The sequence below is a fragment of the Lepus europaeus genome, chromosome 2 (genome assembly GCF_033115175.1).
Source record: "Lepus europaeus isolate LE1 chromosome 2, mLepTim1.pri, whole genome shotgun sequence".
Taxonomy (NCBI): domain Eukaryota; kingdom Metazoa; phylum Chordata; class Mammalia; order Lagomorpha; family Leporidae; genus Lepus; species Lepus europaeus.
Window position 1 is genome coordinate 143,787,473 of NC_084828.1, and position 20,106 is coordinate 143,807,578.

Genomic DNA, 20,106 nt, shown 5'->3' on the forward strand with positions numbered 1-20,106 from the left:
ATCAGCAGATGGAAGATTCCCTCCATCTCTCCCTCTCTCTGTAACTCTTTCAAATAAATAAGATAAATCTTTTGATTAATAGCTTTATCCTAAACCAAAAAAAAAGTAATAATAACAATTTCATCTCCTAATATCATTTATTCTTTTTAATTTATTTGTTTGAAAGGCAGAGAGACAGAGAAAAGACAGAAACAGAGATCTTCCCATACACTGGTTCACTCCTCAAATACTGGCAATAGTCAGGGCTGGGCCAGACTGATGCCAGGAACTGGAAACCCAATCTAGGTTTCCCATATGGGTGGCGGGGCCCAAGTACTTGAGCCATCACCTGCTGTATGCAAGATGAAATCAGCAGCAGCACTGGGACTCAAACTCAGGCACGCCAATACAGAATGTGGGCATCCAAAGCAGCTTCTTAACCACTGAATCAAACGCCTGCCACTAACAGCATTTATTGAACACTTACAGAGTCTGACATTTTCAACTAAACTATTTACTGAAGAATTCCTTTTTTTTTTTAAGATTTGTTTATTAATTTGAAAGGCAAAGAGACAGAGAGATCTTCCATCTGCTGGTTCACTCCCTAAATGGTCATAATAGCCAGCACTGGGCCAGGCAGAAACCAGGAACCAGGAGGCCCCTCAAAGTCTTCAACATGGTTGCAGGGGCCCAAGCACTGAGGCTGTCTTCTGCTGCTTTCACAGGTGCATTACCGGGGAGTTGGATCAGACGTGGGGCAGCCAGGAGTTGAACCAGTGTCCATTGGGGATGCTGGTGCCACAGGCAGAGGTTTAAACTACGCCACAGTGACGGCCCCATTTATTGAAGAATTCTAAGTGACATTTAGGACTATCTCTCGAACAGAGCTGTCTGGCTGTGTGTAGGGAGTACCTGTCGGAATTAAATCTACTCCCTCAACTAATTGTATATAGGTACAACCCAAATTGATTTATTTAACAAAAGCATTTAATATCACTTTCCCTGGAAATAACCTAATTTTAAAAGGCGCTGATTGAATCATCACAAATCTGATCAGTGTGAGCATTTGGCTCAGTGATTAAATACTGGAGTCTCTATACTTCTGATCCAGCTTCCTACTAATGTACACCCTGGCAGGCAGCAAGAGATAGTTAGGTACCTGGGTTCCTGAAATCCACATGGGAGACCCAGATGGAGTTGCAGGCTCATGACTTTGGCCTGGCCAACCCCAGCTATTGCCTCCATTTAGGGAGTAAATCAGCAGGATGATCTTGCTCTCTATTTGTCTCTCTGTGTTCCTGGCTTTCAAACAAATAAATAAAATCAATTTAATACAAAGGAAATACTTTAAAAATTTCCTGGTTGGGGCCAGCTTTGTGACACAGCAGGTTAAGTTTCCACTTGCAATGCCTGCATCCCATATGATTGCAGTTTGAGTCCCGACTGCTCCACTTCCCCAACCAGCTCCCTGTTAATGAGCCTAGGAAGACAGCATATGATGGCTCAAGTACTTGGGCCCCTACTACCCATTTGGGAGACCCAGATGGAATTCCTGGCTCCTGGCTTTGGCCCAGCCCAGCCCTGGCTGTTGTGGCCATTTGGAGAGTGAACAAGCAGATGGAAGATCTTGGCATCTCTCTCAATCTCATTCTCATTCTGCCTTAAAAATAACTAAATCTTAAAAGCAAAAACAAACAAACAAACTCCTGGATAAGAGGACGAAGTTATGAACACAATGTAAAAACAAGAAATATCATCTCCGGGGCCTGCGCGTGGCTCAGTTGGTTAATCCTCTGTCTGCAGCACCAGCATCCCATATGGGCGCCGGGTTCTAGTCCCGGCTGCCCTTCTTCCAGTCCAGCTCTCTGCTGTGGCCCGGGAGGGCAGTGGAGGATGGCCCAAGTCCTTGGGCACCTGCACCCACATGGGAGACCAGGAGAAAGCACCTGGCTCCTGGCTTCAGATTGGCACAGCAAAAGCCGTGGCAGCCATTTGGGGAGTGAACCAACGGAAGAAAGACCTTTCTTCCAGTCTCTCTCTCTCTCACTGTCTATAACTCTACCTGCCAAAAAAAAAGAAAAAAAGAAAAAAGAAAAAGAAAAAGAAATATCAGCTCTTATTGTTTCTGTGAACTGAGAAGATGTGAAAACAAGGTGCCAAGTATTGCAGGTGTATCCCAACATCTCCTCACCTTCCTTTCCAGCTCAATTTGAATACTTAAGCAGCCTTACACACTGCTACCTTGCCTTCCTTTACAAATTCAAGTCTCTAGGACATCTCTTTACAAAAACTTTATTTTTTGAGCGAGAGGGGTATTGGTGGTGGCTTGCAATAAGAACTGCAGTTAGAAGAAACTTCCATAAACAAAGCATCCTGGCCTTGCGATGGCTCAGCCACAGCTAAAACTCAGATACTATTTAGTATATAACTCGACCAGAGTCAGAGAAGCCTTCCCTGCTATCACAAATGAAAGTAGTCTCAACCTTGTGTCTCCTCCTTCCCTTCGGTCCCATGTTTTCTAGTTGCATGAGGATAAGGCTAACCCTTCATCCCAAGAACCCATGGTCCTCTGAACCTTACAAGGAGAAGGAATTCACCTTTCAATCATTTGAAATCTTACCCATTAGCCACATTTAATTTTTTTTGACAGGCAGAGTTAGACAGTGAGAGAGAGAGACAGGAAGAGTTAGACAGTGAGAGAGAGAGAGACAAAGGTCTTCCTTCCGCTGGTTCACCCCCCAAATGGCCGCTACTGGGACAGAATCCGGCGCCCCAACTGGGACTAGAACCCGGGGTGTCAGCGCCACAGGCAGAGGATTAGCCAAGTAAGCCGCAGCGCTGGCTGCCACATTTAATTTTTTAAAAACAAGACTGTCAAGGCCGGTGTTGTGGTGTAGCAGATAAAGCCGCCACCTGCAGTGCCAGGATTCCATATGGGTGCCAGTTCCAGTCCCGGCTGCTCCACTTCCGATCCAGCTCTCCTCTAAGGCCTGAGAAAGCAGTTAGAAGATGGTCCAAGACCGCGGGCCCCTGCATCCATGTGGAAGACCTGGAAAAAGCTCCTGGCTCCTGGCTTTGGATCGGCGCAGCTCTGGCAACTGTGGCCTTCTGGGGAGTGAACCAGCGGATAGAAGATCTCTCTTTCTCTCTCTGCCTCTGCCTCTCTGTAACTCTGCCTTTCAAATAAATAAATCTTAAAAAAAAAAAAAAAAGTATAACTGTCTCTATCTAGTATGTGGGTTGAAAATGTTTCCTCTCATTAAACATGAGGGAATTTTGGAGAAAAGAAGGGCATTTAGGTTACCAATAGTTTATTTAAATTTCTAATAACTGCTTTCTAAATTCTTATATTCTTTTCATCAGTAAGAGATTCAGTAGCAGGTGGTATTTTAACCAAAAACAAAATAAATAAAACTTTGCCAACCTATTCTTCTACTGCTTTCCAACTGCAAAAGATCATCAATTTTATTTTCTTGTCTTTGTGGATATTAAGGTAGCAAAAACATTGTTATCCAGAGTAAACATTTTTAAAAATATATAAAATAAGTATTCTACAAAAAATAAAGCCAACCCTACCAGTTAGTAACTATCTAATAGACAATTCTTAATAGTAAAATATTAAAAGTCACGAAAGTCAAATAGTCTTTCCAAAAAGAAGCCAAATGGATGAAAAAAATTATAAGCTTGCATATTCAGAATTATAGTATTTGGCAGGTTAAAACATGAAAACAAACAAGACTTTTTGATAGACTCTTAAACACATGCTACTTACATGACACCTTGTAGCACTTTCTGGGGATCAGGGTCAAATAGCCTGTCAACATAGTGGCGACTGCTAGCTGTTACTTCCTAGAAAGTGGGGGAAAAATTATGACATCTGAAGCCATGCAAATCACAAAGTCACAGCATTACCCACAATACCAAACAGCTATATAATCTAACTTAAGGTAGATGCACTAAAATTTCTATGAAATACTTACTATTTATCTCCTTATGACATAGAATACCTAAGCAGATAATTTTTCACTCAGATATCAAAGTAACTACAAACTTCAATGTTCAGTTTAAGATGCCCCAAATCAGTATTTTCCTAAGAATATTTGATTTCAAAAGTAATAAAGTCCATGAATACTATTCAAATTGCAATGCCTAGAAACTGACAGAGGATTTAGGAAACCCATGTAATTTACACAGCTTATGATAATTTTGTGTATTTAAAAGTTAGAATTAGGAAAATATTAAGTATTTTTTATAACTGTGAAATAATTCTGAAGAAGACTTGTGATAAACAGTAAGGGAAGAAAGAAGACACTCAGTTCTCACTAAACCAGTAACCAGACAGTGGAGCCTCTGTGGTGAGCTGTACAAATTTTGTCAACAGAAGAACTGAGTATATGTGTGTTTCCTCAGTAACTGTTGGACATCACATACGTAGGAATAAAACATAGGACCGTTGTTCTGTTTGGTATATATTAAAGGAGAAAATCTGGCTCTCAAAGAAAAAGGTGAGGACTCCAAGGACACTACACAGCGGGTAGTGTAGGTACAAGAGGACTGATGCAGAGGGACCTGACCAGCAATGGACAGATCTAAGTGAAAAACAAAACGAAAAGAATTAAGTTGTCCCAATTTCTCTAAAGGGAATAATGAACAATTAGGGTGACTTACAGGTCTAACAGAGTATCTAGTCTGAACTACATAAGGCTGGGTGAAAGTAGAAAGAGTACAAACAGCAAGTGGGAGAAACCTCCTCTTATCTCCAATGTGGAACTGGCTCTATTACGCTGTTTCTTGTAATATTTATTGGGAGGGTAACAGTTTTTCACACTTAATTTTCAACACCTAATATTATTTAGAATAACACTTTTAAGAATCAGAGAAAAAGGATTTTTGCCCTCTGCTCTTTCTTTCTGATGTCTACTGGAATATGATTATACACTGCTACCTATTAGCAATAAATCATTACAGGAAAGAAGAAATTATTTTTCTAGTTTACTCAGAACCAGAAATCAGTTAAAGAACTGCCGAGACCAAAATGCCAGTTTAAACCTCTGAGTTACTAAAAATACTCTTGAAAACTGCACCAACTTGAGTTTTCTCACAACTTAGCTAATCAAAATCTACGCAGTTTCACATTCTGAACTTGCTACATACATTCACAGGCACCTCAAATATCTACTTTTAGTATGAACTCCATTTATAAAGACCAAACAATGGAAGCAAATAAGTGGAAGTGACGGAAATTTTTCTGCCCATCACAGTACCATTATAGCACTTGCCAACAGGTCTGTTTCCCACAATAATAACATAATTGTGTGTCCCAACCCCCTACTTCACAAAGGAGGCATATGATCTTTACCCAGATATCACATCAACAAGTGTTAAGAAGATAAATAGTATACAAATATATCATGAAGGCCGGCACCGCGCCTCATTTGGCTAATCCTCCGCCTGCGGCACCGGCATCCCGGGTTCTAGTCCCGGTTGGGGCACCAGGTTCTGTCCCAGTTGCTTCTCTTCCAGTCCAGCTCTCTGCTGTGGCCTGGGAAAGCAGTGGAGGATGGCCCAAATGCTTGGGCCCTGCACTCACATGGGAGACCAGGAGGAAGCACCTTGCTCCTGGTTTCGGATCAGCACAGCGCACCGGCTATAGCAGCCATTTGGGGGGTGAACCAACGGAAGGAAGACCTTTCTCTCTGTCTCTCTCTCACTTTCTAACTCTGCCTGTCAAAAAAAAAAAAATATATATATATATATATCATAAAATAATATTCCAAGAGCAAAAGCTAGAGTAAAACTGAAGAAAGCAGTTTTGTCATACAAATAGGTAAGTTTTGCTACTCGATCTGAATACATGTGCTTTCTGACATTACAGAAGTCCTTTGCACATCAGACCCTTACCTCCCCTGTTCCTCTTCACCTTTGTTCCCCATGGTCCTACATCCTCTGAATATGGTTTAAAAGAGGGAAAATGGTACTTAGGTAACTATTTTTGGGGCCTAATGCATGTATATTAAATAACATATACTTCCTTCATTAATGATAACTCTCTCTGCTGCTCTATGTCTATTTCATTCAACAAACACTAACTGGAGTACCTATGGCAAAGCAGTGAGAAAAGCAATAAAGATAAAAAATTTAGTAAGGCATAGTCCCTACCCTCAAGAATTCATATCCTACTGCAACTGTGTTTATATTTTTGTGTTCCCTACAAGAAAACAAAAACATATACCATAACAAGCAGCATGGAGGAGGGGGTTAATAAACTGGGAGAATCAGGAAAGGCTTCTTAGAATTGGCTTTAGAAAATGAGCAAGTGCACTAGGACGGACAAGCAAACAAAAGAATGAGTCAGAGTCACAAAGCTACAGAGAATGCAAAGTCAACATATGAAAACCATAGCAGGTACACCAGCTGAGGGCACTGAAAAGAAGTGGTGGATAAGGAGGTGACTATAGAATGTACAGCACAACAAGCCGGCCAACAGGCAGCTCATATCTGGGAATTTCAGACTGCCTTTGGGTCAGAGTTCTGTGCTAGGTTACCAAGAAGGTACAAGAGGATGTTAAGGCAGAGCCTTGCATTTAAAGAGCTTACAATATGTATGGAGTCAGGCATGTACACAAAATATGATCCCCAAGGCTGCCTAGGTGGAAAGCAAGCTGAAGGGGCCTAGTCATTTATTCAACCTTATTTTACTCTGTGCTCTTGCCTAACATATTCACTCAACTGGGTGTCTCTGTGGGACCATTCTCTTATTCGACTGCTTCCCTTCGTAGATCAGGTCCTCTCTTCCCTCTCAGCTCTCTTGTCTCGTCTTTCAGAAGGACACCTGGAAGTGTAAAAGCTAGGGACAGAAAGGAATTGGCATGGATATTAAGGTGCCATGTGAGCAAGGACATGAGGAAGGGAGCAGATGAAGTCACGTGGCTCCCTGGCAGCAGGGCTTGTCAGGCAGAGAGAACAGCACACGCAAAAGCTTGGAGATGCAAAGTGCCTGCCACAGTCAAAGCACAGGAGGTCATTACAGCTGGAGCAGGATGAGCAAAGGAGAGAGCCGTGGGAGCCAGTGACAAAGAAGATGGGCCCGATGGTAAAAAGCTGCACTGTCCACTACGATAGCCATTGCCCTCATATGGCTTTTTAGCCTGTGAAATGTGGCTGGGGACAGAAATTTATTTATTCTCTCAAACTCTAATTAAAATTAAAAACCAATAGTGCATATAATTCTTAGAAAACTTTTAAGAATACTTGGAGCTACCTGGGTATGTGAGTGTACTTAATAAATCTAAATACAAATCAAGTATTACCAATAAAAATTAAGCATGTTATATAAGAAACACAAGTTTGAAGATTTGATACAAAAAAGGAATAATTACACTAATAATTTCTTATACAGATTACACATTGAAATATTGATGTAGGTTTTAATGATATACATTAAAATTAACTTAATGTCTTCTTTTTATTTTTATTTACTTAAAAGGCAAAGAGACAGAGACGATCCCTGGCAGGTGACAGGGAGAAGGTTAGCCATCACTTTAGCCACCCTCTGCATCAGCAAGAAGCTGGATCCATCCAAAGTAGAGTTGGGACTTGAATCCAGGCACCTCTGATAGGGATGTGGGTATCTCAAACAGCATTTTAACTGCTGTGCTAAACTCCTACTCCTGTTTGCTTTTTATTTTTGATAGCACAATTGCTACAAAATTTTAAATTATATACATGGTTTGCATTATTTTCTCCACTGGACAACACTGGTAAACAGCCCAATGGGTCACTGTAAGGATCTTGATTTTTAAGGCATGAGTTAGGAAGTCGTTAGAGGATTCTGGGAAAACAGATACATTACTTAGGGTTTTAAGGATCACTTCTGGTGGCAACTGTGGGAACAGACAAATGTATGCAGAAAGGGGTACAAGACAAAAGCAGGGAGACTAGGTAGGAGGCTATTTCAATCCTGAGAAAGGTTGATATTTCAGAGATGATGGTAGCCTGGACTAGGGCAGACACTGTAAAATTCACTTGGCTTCCAAGATCACTGTTGCAGTTCGAAATGATTGTTAAATTGGACGTGCTGTCAGTCTAGATGTGGGGTATGAGAACAGAGGGTAATACTTAAGGTTTCTATCTGAGCACCTGGAAAGACTAAGTTGCCAGTTCATGAGAAGGAGTTTGGGGGGAGGTTCAGGTTTGAGTGGGAAGTTCAAAAGCTTAGCTTTGGGCACATCAGGATTGAAAATCCTATTAAACATTCAAGCAAAGACGTCAAACTAGCAGTAGACCATTAAGTCTAAAGTTTAGGAAAAAGCTGTGGGCTGGAGATACAAGTCGGAAGTTGTCAGCACATAAATGGGATTAGTTCACCAAAGGAGTGATCTAGATAGAGCAAGACCTAAAGATGGTGCTCTGCAGCCAGCGTAGGAGGGAAGAAATCCAGGAAGCTGTATCAGAATGTTTCAAGGAGGGAGTAATCAACAATACCAAATCCTAGTGATCTGTAGCAAATGATGATGAAGAAGACCTGACCACTAGATTCAGGAACCTATAGGTCAAGAAATCTTGACAACAGCAGCAAAATCTGCTTGGAGAGGGTTTAAGAAACAGTGGGAAAAGAGAAACTAGAGAAAGTAAGGATATACAACTCTTTCAAAGAACCCCACTGGAAAGGGAGTGAAGAAATAGGGTAGTAACCAGAGGGAGAAGTAGAGATGGAAAATAATTTATCTTTTTAGGGTGGAAGAAAAGATTTTATTTTTTTAAAGTGGAAGAACATGTATATTCACTGAGGGAGAACTTTCAATTAAGAAAAATTGATGTTGTTTAGGAGGGGAAGAATTTCTGAAGCAATGTTCATGAATAACTGAGAAGGAATGGGATTTCCTGACCAAGTAGATCACAGAAAGTACAAAACACAGAAGTAATTAATTAGAGATACAGATCTTGCGGCAGATCTCATCGGATTACATCTATTTTCTTTATTTTTTTTTTTAAGACTTATTTACTTATTTGAAGGCAGTTACAGAGAGGCAGAGGCAGAGGCAGAGGCAGAGGCAGAGAGAGAGAGAGAGAGAGAGAGAGAGAGGAAGAGCAAGAGAGGTCTTCCATCCATTGGTTCACTCCCCAGATGGCCACAATGGCAGGAGCTGAGCCAATCTGAAGCCAGCAGCCAGGAGTTTCTTATGGGTCTCCCATGTGGGTGCAGGGGTCCCAGGACTTGGGCCATCTTCTACTGCTTTCCCAGGCCACAGCAGAGAGCTGGATCAGAAGTGGAGCAGCCAGGTCTCAAACTAGCACCTATATGGGATGCTGGCACTGCAGGCAGTGGCTTTACCCACTATGCCACAGTGCTGGCCCCACATCTAGAGAACAAATAAGACACTGAGTGGGCCAGGAAAATGTACCATGATGCCAGGGAGGTCTAAGAATCCTCTTCAGATTTGAGATTATGAATTTCAGGAAAGAGGGAAACAGATGGGTCAGCAAACACCAATGAGGAGCAAGAAGGACCATTACTCAGCCAAGTAATGGGAAAGATATGGGAGGAAAAGAGCCACTAGCTGAGAAGACTTCAAGATAAAGTTTGGAAATGTACATCATCAGGTGAAAAAGCCAGTTAAATTCAACCAAAAAGAGGGAAGTGTTAAGAGGCTAAGGATAAAGGAAGCCCTACGAATGGAACAGAAGAAAGGAATCTAGACAGAAGAGCTGACAGAGCTATTTGGGCACAAGGAATGACCCTAGATCCTGGGCTTCTTGTATTTAATGTAAGCAAAGATAAGAAGCTTAATCTTGACAACTGTGAGTACTGGGAGAGTAAGAATGGAAAGAATTTGGGGATCTTTCCTCATTCTTGCCAACAACAGTGTGGAGACAGATAGTTTGATAAGGGCACTTCTTGTTTGCTCCAGAAATATTAGAAGCACTGGGGTTCCTTCTTTCCCTCTAGACGTGGAAGCATGAATGGTAGGTGGGGTTGTCATATTCTGCTTTTACAAAAAATGGCTTCACTTTCACTTCAAAATATGCCCTTCTCAGTCTCTTTCTGTAGCCTCCAGTAGCTGAAACACATTTGCACACATGGTAATTCTTCCATCATTCCAATCAAAGAAAGAACGTGCTAAGCAGCCAGATAAACCCTAGGGTACAGTCTGTGTCCATGAGCAAGTGCATAGCTAGCCAGAGCCAGACCTATGAACTCAGCCTTTTAGAACAGGGCTTTGAACTATAAGAGCTTTTGTCAGCCCTCAAAATTTGGCTCTGAACCCATTTTACATATTCAAAACTGCAATAAAGCCAACACAAACATTTACATTTTAAAAAAAAACAACTATTACAAATGCAGGTGTTTGGCACACTAGTTAAGACTTGGGATGCCTACATCCCACATCAGAGTACCTCGGTTTGACACTCAGCTTCCAATTCCAGCTTCCTGCTAATGCACACCCTGGGAAGCAGCAGATGACAGCTTGAGTACTCGGGTCCCTGCCACCTACCTGGGAGACCTGGCTGAAGCTTCTGGCTACTGGCTTCAGCCTGGCCCAGTCTTGACTGTTGCAGACATCTGGATATAGAACTAGCAAGTGGAAGATCTCTGTGCCTTTCAAGTAAGTGAAAATAAAAAATTTTAATAACCTATTACATTTTATGCTCAACAATACTCCCCCCAAAATTATATTATGTGAAAATGTACATGGATTTTTCTTTTATTAAAGTGCCCATGTGTAATAGGCAGCCACTGACATGACCCCCACAATGATCCCTACCTTCTAGAATTCATGCCCTCATGCAATTTCTCTCCCTGAGGACTGGACCTAATAATTCAATCTTAACAAACAGAATGCAACAGAGGTGATGGGATGTCATCTCAGAAACGTCAGAGTTCTCCTGCCCACATTCCCCTTTCTCTCTGGCAGGAGCTAGCTGCTAGGCTGTGAGATGCCCTACAGAGAGGCCAGATGGCAGGGAACTAAATCCTGCCAACAACACGAGAGTGAACTTGGAACCACATTTTCCCCAAAGGGAGCCTTCAAGATTAGACTGTGGCTCCTACTGACACGTTGACTGTAACCTCATTAGAGACCCTGGACCTATAAGATAATATTTTAAGCAGACAAGTTTTAAGACAATTTCCTATAGCAACTGATAATTAATAAGCCTTCAAATGTATCATCTAACTTGGGATACTTTTAAGACTAAAAGAGAGTACTAACAATTGTCACAGAATTATATATACAGACAAACTGAACTGTATCATCACTTTACCTTTTATTCATCTTTAGTACAAAAGAAAATAGGAAAAACAGACAGCAGAGAATACTGGTAGATGTTATGAAAAGCCAAAATAGAACAGACTCTAATTGCTTCTGTGAATAAACTACCCATGATTAGGATGAATTTAAGCCACTCTTTTGAGGAAAATATTTTTTGGAGGGTTTTAGCTTTTAAAAATATCTGAGTCAGGTCAGTGTTGTGGCACAGTAGGTTCTGTAAGCTGCCACCTGCAATGCTGGCATCCCATATCAGAGCACAGATGAATTCAGGCTTCTCCTCTTCAAATCCAGCTCCCTGCTAATGTGCCTGGGAAAGCAGTGAAAGATGGCCCAAGTACTTGGGCCCTTGCCACCCATGTAAGGGACCAAGATGGACTTTAGATTCCTTCTTTCAGCCTGGCCCAGCATCCGTCATTGTGGCCATTTGGGGAGTAAGCCAACAGATGAAAGATCTTTCTCTTTCTTCCTCTGTCATTCTTTCAAATAAATACACTTTTTCTTTTTTAAGTTGAGTCCTTTTCAGAAATTTTTATTGTTTTCAATTTGAAAAGCAGAGAGAGAGAAAGAGAGAGAGAGATCTTTCAAATGCCTCCAATAGCCAAGGTTGGGTCAACAGATGACTCACCAGTTACAATAAAACATCCCTCCCCTCCCCACTTAGAAGGGTTCTGAATGACAAATGGTTAATTCCCAGACTTGCCATGAATAGGATTTCACAAAAATAAATACATAAATAAGTAAATCAGAAGAAATATTCAACTAAAGTTTTGAGCATGAAATTACTAAATTTTAAGACAATGAGGAATTAGTTTAAAAGCTAATAAGAAAATACCAACATTTTATTTTAGTCTTGCCATATGTATTAAAATATAATGTTCATTATATCTTATACATTTAGCCTCAGCCATCATAAGTTGAACGAACAAATTATTTGCATTTTCTAGACTTAAGTTTGAGTCCCAGTTTTAACGCTGTGCAACTCTGGGCAAAAACGAAATTCTGAGGGGTAATGTGTGGTACTACAAGTCAAGTCACCATTAATATCCCATATCAAAGTGCTCATTCCAGTTCTGGCTGCTCCCCATTCAGCCCAACTCCCTGCTAATGCACCCAAGTAAGCAGTAGAAGTTGGTTCAAGTTTCTGGGCCTACACCCGCCCCTCACATGGGAGACCCAATGGAGTTTCAGGTTCTTGGCTTCCCAGGCCCAATCCTGGCCATTGTAGTCATCTGGGGAATGAACCAGTGGATGAAGATCTCTCTGTCTCCTTCAGATAATTAAATAAATAAATATTGTTTTAAAAAATGACACTTTGAGGCCAATGTTGTGATGTAGCAGATAAAGCTGCCTTCGATGATGCCAGCATCACTTATTAGCACTAATTTGAGTCCTGGCTGCCCCACTTCTGATCCAGCTCTCTGCTGGTGGCCTAAGAAGAGCAGCAGCAGATGGCCCAAGTACCTGGGCCCTTGCATCCACATGGGAGACCTGGATGAAGCTCCTGGCTTAGGCCTGGCTAAGCTCTGGCCTTGTGGCCACTTGGGGAGTGAACCATCATCCTAATCAAAGAACATGCTAAGCAGCCAGATAAACCTTAGTGGACAGTCTGTGTCCATGAGCGAGCACACAGCTAGTCAGAGCCAGACCTATGATCACAGACTTTCAAATAAATAAGTAAATAAATCATTTTAATAATTTTTTAAAGAAGATTTTTTTCTTTGAAAGGCAAAATTACAGAAAGAGAGGGAGAGATCTTTCATCTGCTGGTTCACTCCCCAAATGGTCAAGCACCTGGGCCATTTTCAGCTGCTTTTCCAGGCACATATGCAAGGAGCTAGATTGGAACTAGAGCAGCCAAAAAGAGAACTGGCTCCATAGCACTGGACCCAATAAATAAATCTTTTTAAAAATGACATTTTGGGACTGTTAATTTGGTTATAAAATGGTGACATTATCAGGGCCGGCACTGTGGCTTAGCCTGTAAAGCTGCCGCCTGCAGTGCCAGCATCCTATATTGGCACCAGTTTGAGTCCCAGCTGCTCCACTTCTGATCCAGCTCTCTGCTATGGCCTGGGAAAGCAGTGGAGGATGGCCCAAATCCTTGGGCCCCGCACCAGTGTGGGAGATCCGGAAGAAGCTCCTGGCTTCAGATCTGTGCAACTCCAGTCGTTGTGGCCATCTGGGGAGTGAACCAGCCGATGGGAGATCCCCGCCTCTGTCTCTGTAACTCTGCCTTCCAAATGATTAAATAAATCTTAAAAAAAAAAATTGACATTATCTCATAGCTCTGAATTGGCTCAAATGAGAAAACATACAGGAAAATCTCTTGTAAACTGTAAAAACACACTACAAATACTGATTCTATTTTGAGAATTCTATTTTGTACAAAAAATACAATTGTTTTGACAAATATATGGATACTCCTCTTAGTTATTTATATTCATGGTTAAAGCCCAATTATTCACTCCACTTGGGGAGTGAATCAGAGGATGGAAGGTATTTATCTCTCTCTGCCTTTCAAATAAATTAAGTACATCTTAAAAATTAGTTATTTAATATGTTGCAGTTTACAAAGTATTTTCATATCAAATTCCTCATTTAATTCCTATGCTCCTTAGCAATTAAAATCTCACAATTCCTAAAGGGAAATTCTGACCACATAAGAAATAAATGCTTAAACCAGTGACTATTAATCAAATATAATAAATTAGCTTTCAAATCACTAGAAACTTCAAGAAAAAAATTATCCATAATGTTCATCACTCAGCACTATCAGAAACTCCTGGTGTAGGGAGAAAGAAGAAACACAAACATAAAAATAGAATGTCTGAACTCTATGAAGACTCAGTTTTAAACCTATTTCAGACAGAAATTCATCATAAGAGTATCTTTAATTTATCAGGTATTAAGCTAGGTGCTGTAAATAGGTAAGATAGAGTCCCTTACTCCAAGGAGTTCATTAACACAGAAAAGACAGACAGGTATGCAAGCATTTTACAAGTCTAACTTGTAACAAGTAGTTAGTGTAACCATAAAAGTGAACACAAAGTAAAAAAGCTGAAGATACAATGAACCCAAATTTGGAGTCAAGTGGAAGGTAAGGTCTAGCCATTCAGGATGACTAATATTAGTCTGCCAGATGAAAAACAAAGGGAGGGGAAAAAAAAGACTAAGTACAGAGCACAACACATGTAACATGGAGTTGTGAACAGGGTGTATTTGAGAAGAAAATGCAATTTAGTATTACCATGACATGGTACATAATTGGGAATACAAAACAATAAAAACAATGCACAAGTTGTATTTCTGTCAGTGAACAAACTCAGTCAACAAATATTTAAACAGACATACAGCACTGTTCAAAGCAATGAACAGACACCCACCCCACCTACCAACAAGCTCACATTTGCAGAGCTTATATCTTGGCCAAGGAAACAGAAAAAGCAATAAATATAACCAAGTGATATAGTAGAAGGTTATGTACAGGATGCAGAAAATGTTCAATAGCACATTTTGTTTCCAAGTCCTTATACTATAACCACACTGCCATGAGCTGGGGGCAGGAGGAATTGAAGGCGATAAAGAGGGAGGTATATTGAGATACACACACCACTCAAAAAGCCCCATGATCTCAGCAGTTCCCAACAGGCAGCACTACTTCCTGGCAGGCATTATGTGAATCTGGACAAGTGATTTTGGTTGTCACAATGACAACAAATTGCTACTGATATCTAGAGATGTGACCTAAAGATGCAAAAGGCCCATATCCTGCAACTTTCAACTATCCAGTCAAGTAGGCAAAAAGCCCACTTATAATTGTCTGAGTTTAGATCCTACTACATTCTACAAATAAACATAAAATATGTTTTGTATCATTTTAATGTATACTTTTCCAAGGATGCAACTCCCATATGAACAACAACAACAGAGTTGCACTTCATCTTGTTAGGAACTTTATCAAAAGCTGTTCATTTCAGAAAATCACATAAAAATAAAATTTACTGTATGTAAGAGACAATTACACACACTTTTATCAGTCTGCAGAGTGGCTGTCACATGCACAGCCAAACTATGCACACTTACAAGTGTATCACTACCTTACTGCAAATACTTGGTATAGAAGTACCCAAGTATTTACACATTTAAATGACTTTAGTTTCCTGTTTTTCTCAGTTATCACAGCTGACCCATTATGCCAGCCGTACAAGTGAGTATAGTTAACTTATCTATGAATATCACTTCAGGCCAGTCAAGGAGGTGCTACAAAATATCTATTCTAAGAAGAAGGTCTGAGTCTGATAGGGTTGGAAACAGCTCTTTATGTTCCAGTCAATTGAAAGCTCCAGAACTTCTTCCCTGTCCCCAAACAACATGAAATCTAAATTTGATCTCCTAATGCCTGTGAAAATACTTCCTTTTGTCACTGTGGTAATTATCTGGAATGCCTTATCAATGCACTGCTCAGATCAATCACAAAGTCACAATTATTCACTTCATTTAAAAAAAGGTTGCACTTATTTATTTGAAAGGCAGAGTTGCAGAGAGAGAGTTCTTCCATTGACTGGTTCACTCCCCAAATGGTGGCAACAGCCAGGGCTGGGCCAGGATTTTTTTTTTTTGAGTGTCCTATATGGGTGTGGGGACACAAGCACTTGGGGCACCTTCTGCTGCTTTCCCAGGAGCACTGGCAGCAAGCTGGATTGGACATGGAGCAGCCGGATCTCAAACCAGTACCTATATGGGATGCCAGCATTGCAGAAGGCGGCCTAACCCACCACCCAATGATGCTGTCCCCCACAATTATTCACTTTAAAGTCCAGGGACATTTAATGTCCCTAGAGAGAACATGGCTGCCACAACCCAGTATTGTCAGAAACCAAAACTGTGAAAGCAGCATTTTAAACTATGCCTTAATATTATACCACATGGCTCCCCCGCTGATTTGGTTATGTTCTCATGTGATCATGAGACACACAAACCTTAAATGCTGCCTCACTGTTGCTGGAAAAGTTCTGCTGATGTACAGGGTTTCCCTGCCACAGAGTTGATTTCACTATTAGAACAAAACTAACTGCTAGACAATCCTAACTTTTTTTTTTTTTTTTTTTTTTTTTTACTTTTTGACAGGCAGAGTGGACAGTGAGAGAGAGAGAGAGAGAGAGAGAGAGAAAGGTCTTCCTTTTGCCATTGGTTCACCCTCCAATGGCCGCCGCGGCTGGCGCGCTGTGGCCAGCGCACCGCGCTGATCCGAAGCCAGGAGCCAGGTGCTTATCCTGGTCTCCCATGGGGTGCAGGACCCAACCACTTGGGCCATCCTCCACTGTACTCCCTGGCCACAGCAGAGAGCTGGCCTGGAAGAGTGGCAACCGGGACAGAATCCGGTGCCTCGACTGGGACTAGAACCCGGTGTGCCGGCACCACTAGGCAGAGGATTAGCCTGTTGAGCCATGGCGCCGGCCGACAATCCTAACTTTTGAGGGAAAAAAAATCTACCTTCCTCTGGAGCAATATAAAAAAAGATAGCACTATTAATAAAGACATTTATTTGCAGACAGCTGCCATGCCCTTCCTATATATTCCAATATTCCTAAGGGAAAAAAAAATAAGAATTTATAAAACCTAATGTTGTTACATGGTTTTTTTCCTTCCCCTTTTTTCTCTTTCTTTTATTTAATTTTGTTTTGCTCTTTGGTTTCTGATCAACTTCTGGCTCCATTAGGGCTCAATCAAATTTAAAAAGTCATTCTTTTGGCTGGCGCCGCGGCTCACTAGGCTAATCCTCTGCCTGTGGTGCCGGTACCCCGGGTTCTAGTCCTGGTTGGGGTGCTGGTTCTGTCCCGGTTGCTCCTCTTCCAGTCCAGCTCTCTGCTGTGGCCCGGGAGGGCAGTGGAGGATGGCCCAAGTGCTTGGGCCCTGCACCCGCATGGGAGACCAGGAGGAAGCACCTGGCTCCTGGCTTTGGATCAGCGCAGCGCACCGGCCATTTGCAGGGTGAACCAACAGAAGGAAGACCTTTCTCTCTTTCTCTCTCTCTCACTGTCTAACTCTGCCTGTCCAAAAAAAAAAAAAAAAAAAAGTCATTCTTTTTAGAGCCCTCACACAGTACCTTTTTTTTTTTTTTTTAAAGACTTATTTTATTTAGTTGAAAGGCAGAGAGACAGAGGGAGAGATAGAGAGATCTTCCATCTGCTGGTTCACTCCCCAAATAGCCTCATTGGCCAGCAACTCCATCTGAGTCTTCCACATAGGTGGCAGGGGCCCAGACATTTGGGCTATCTTCTGCTGCTTTCCCAGGCAGTGAGCTGGATCAGAAGTGGAGTAGTTGGGACTCAAACTGGAGCTCATACGGGAGGCCAGCATCATACATGGTGACTTAACCTGCTGCAACTATTTTGCCCATCCCTGCAACTATTTTTGTATAGTCCTTAAATTCTCATATGATTCATTCTTCCCTAATTCTAGAGTTTCACAGCATCTTCCTTACCAGATTTATCAAAGCTCTGGTTTTCTGCAGCCTCTAGCAACTTTGGAAAGTTTCTAAAATGTCACTTCACAGTTCAGCTGGGTCCCATCAGTATAGTATAGAATCTAACATACTTATGACAATTCAGAGTCCTAGTGTGTAATCTGCTTTAATTTCATAAACACAGTTATGAAGATACTAAACAATAAAATTTTATTTAATCTACTTGTGTACAAGTTGACTTCTCAATAGACTGACACCATGTATTCATGTTAGGTGAATCTATTCAAAATTAATCAATGTTCATAAAATTTTTAAATAAAATTCTAAAATTTAAGAATGTGCACACAATTTTGTTTTTAAAAGTGGGAATTTGGGGGCAGGCACTATGCCACGGCAGCTTAAGTTCTTTTATGGGATGTCTGCATTCCTTATCAGAGTGGCTGGTTCCCATTCCAGCTACTTCACTTCTGATCCAGCTTTCAGCTAATTTGCATCCTGGGAAGCAGCAGATCATAACTCGATTAAGCACTTGAATTCCTACCACCCAAAAAGAAGACCCAGAGGAACGCCCAGGCTCCCTGTTTTGGCCTGGCCCAGTCCTGGTTGCTCCAGATATTTGGAGGAGTGAACTAGTAGATGTAAGATTTATTTTCCCATCCCCATTCATTCTCTCCCCTATCGCCCCTGGTCCTCTGCCCCCTCTACTGCTCTGCCTTTCAAGTAAACACTAAAATGGAGGTAGGGAGAGTGCTGGGGTTCAGTGATTTTTTTATGTGAGCATGCAGCCTAGCAGTTAAGGCACCTGCATCCCATATTTGAATGCCTGGCTCTGAGTCTGGCTCTGCTCCTACTAATGTGCACCCCCAGAGGCAGCAGGTGATAGCTGAAGTGGCTGATTTCCAGTCACCCAGAGAGAACTGGACTGAGTTCCTGGCTCCCAAATCACAGGCACTGTGAGGTGAACAAACATATGGAAGAGCTCTGTGTGTTTCTAATGTGATAATACAGTTTTCTAGCCCATGAATACTATCAAAAATCACTATAACATACTTTGATGACTTCAAAAACTGGAAGCAATTTAGCATTCAAGTTTATAATCAAGCGCTATGATTATCACAGAGCTATCTAAGTCTAGAAATTCTTTAAAGCTGCTTCTCATTATTAAAAACTCTATCCATTTACTCTTCAATGTAAAAAAGACCCTTAGGGGCCAGCACTGTGGCATAGGTTAAACCTCCGCCTGCATCCCATACAGGTGCTGGTTCAAGTCCCGGCAGCTCCACTTCCGATCCAGTTCCCTGGTGATAAGCCTGGGAAAGCAGTGGCAGATGGCTCAAGTGCCTGGGCCCCTGCACCCACATGTGAGACCTGGAAGATGCTCCTAGATTCAGCCTGCCCATCCCTGGCTATTGTGGCCATTTGGGGAGCGAACCATCAGATGGAAGATCTCTCTTTTTCCTTCTATCTTTGCCTTTCAAATAAATAAATCTTAAAAATAAAAATAAAAACAAAGAGACCCTTAGAAAGAGAGAGAGAATATATAAAATACCAAAATCTAGAAGTCATGAGAGCAAGAACCATTTCTGGGGAGACATGAGGTGACAAGGGTTCTGAGTTTTACGAAGACTGAGATATTCTACCAGTTGATTGAGGTTCATTTGAATGCCTCTCAAGGTAAGATGGCCCACGAAATCTACTAAGATGCATTCAAATGCCTATTTTCAATACTGACATAACAAAGTGAGGCTACTCAAACACAGGAGTGGTGTTGTCCTGGACCACAAGAACAATTTAAAATTATCATTCAAGATTGCAATCATGCGAAGACTTAGAGATCTTGGGTACCATCTTTCATGGTACACCTCAGAAGTAGTAGGGTCCAGACAGGCCAGATGCTTCCTGATACAAAGAGCTTTATTTGCTTCAGTCTTACAAGCAGTAATACCTTTGCCTTGGAGCTATCCATGGTGCTTGACTGACTCAGCCTATCAGTCCAGCAGTTTGTGCATTAGCTTTCCTGTTAGAGTACCCACTCTGGATCTCTTTGATTTGTCATCAACATTGTGGGCCCTGGGGCAATTACGTGAATATCATGATCTTTGTTTATTCCATTTTGCCTGTACCCAGATCTACAACTGCCTTACTTACTCCTGGTGTGTATCTCCAGATAACTTGGCTCTGCACCCCATCTGCTACACAGTGCCCTATCCGTGGACACAGTACTGCTCATGAAACATCACTAGTAAACTCTGGGCAACTCCCACACATGACACTTAATGATACTGTTACAATTTTTAACAGTCCAAAATTATTTAAAGTGACCTTTAAATTTTGCTACATGTTTTGTGACTACATTGGGACAAGAGTTAACCAAGGAGTAATGTGTTG

General features: G+C 41.5%; 1 protein-coding gene across 5 annotated transcripts in view; it reads right to left on the reverse strand.

Annotated features, from left to right (window-relative positions):
- The window catches only part of ARMC8 (armadillo repeat containing 8), a 113,800-nt gene that overhangs the window by 84,664 nt on the left and 9,030 nt on the right, over positions 1 to 20,106 (reverse strand). For all 5 annotated transcript variants that reach the window (XM_062214199.1, XM_062214212.1, XM_062214206.1 and 2 more), the window contains exon 2: positions 3,752 to 3,828. In XM_062214199.1, coding sequence (XP_062070183.1) covers positions 3,752 to 3,828 — 77 coding nt within the window. The remainder of the gene's footprint in view (positions 1 to 3,751; positions 3,829 to 20,106) is intronic.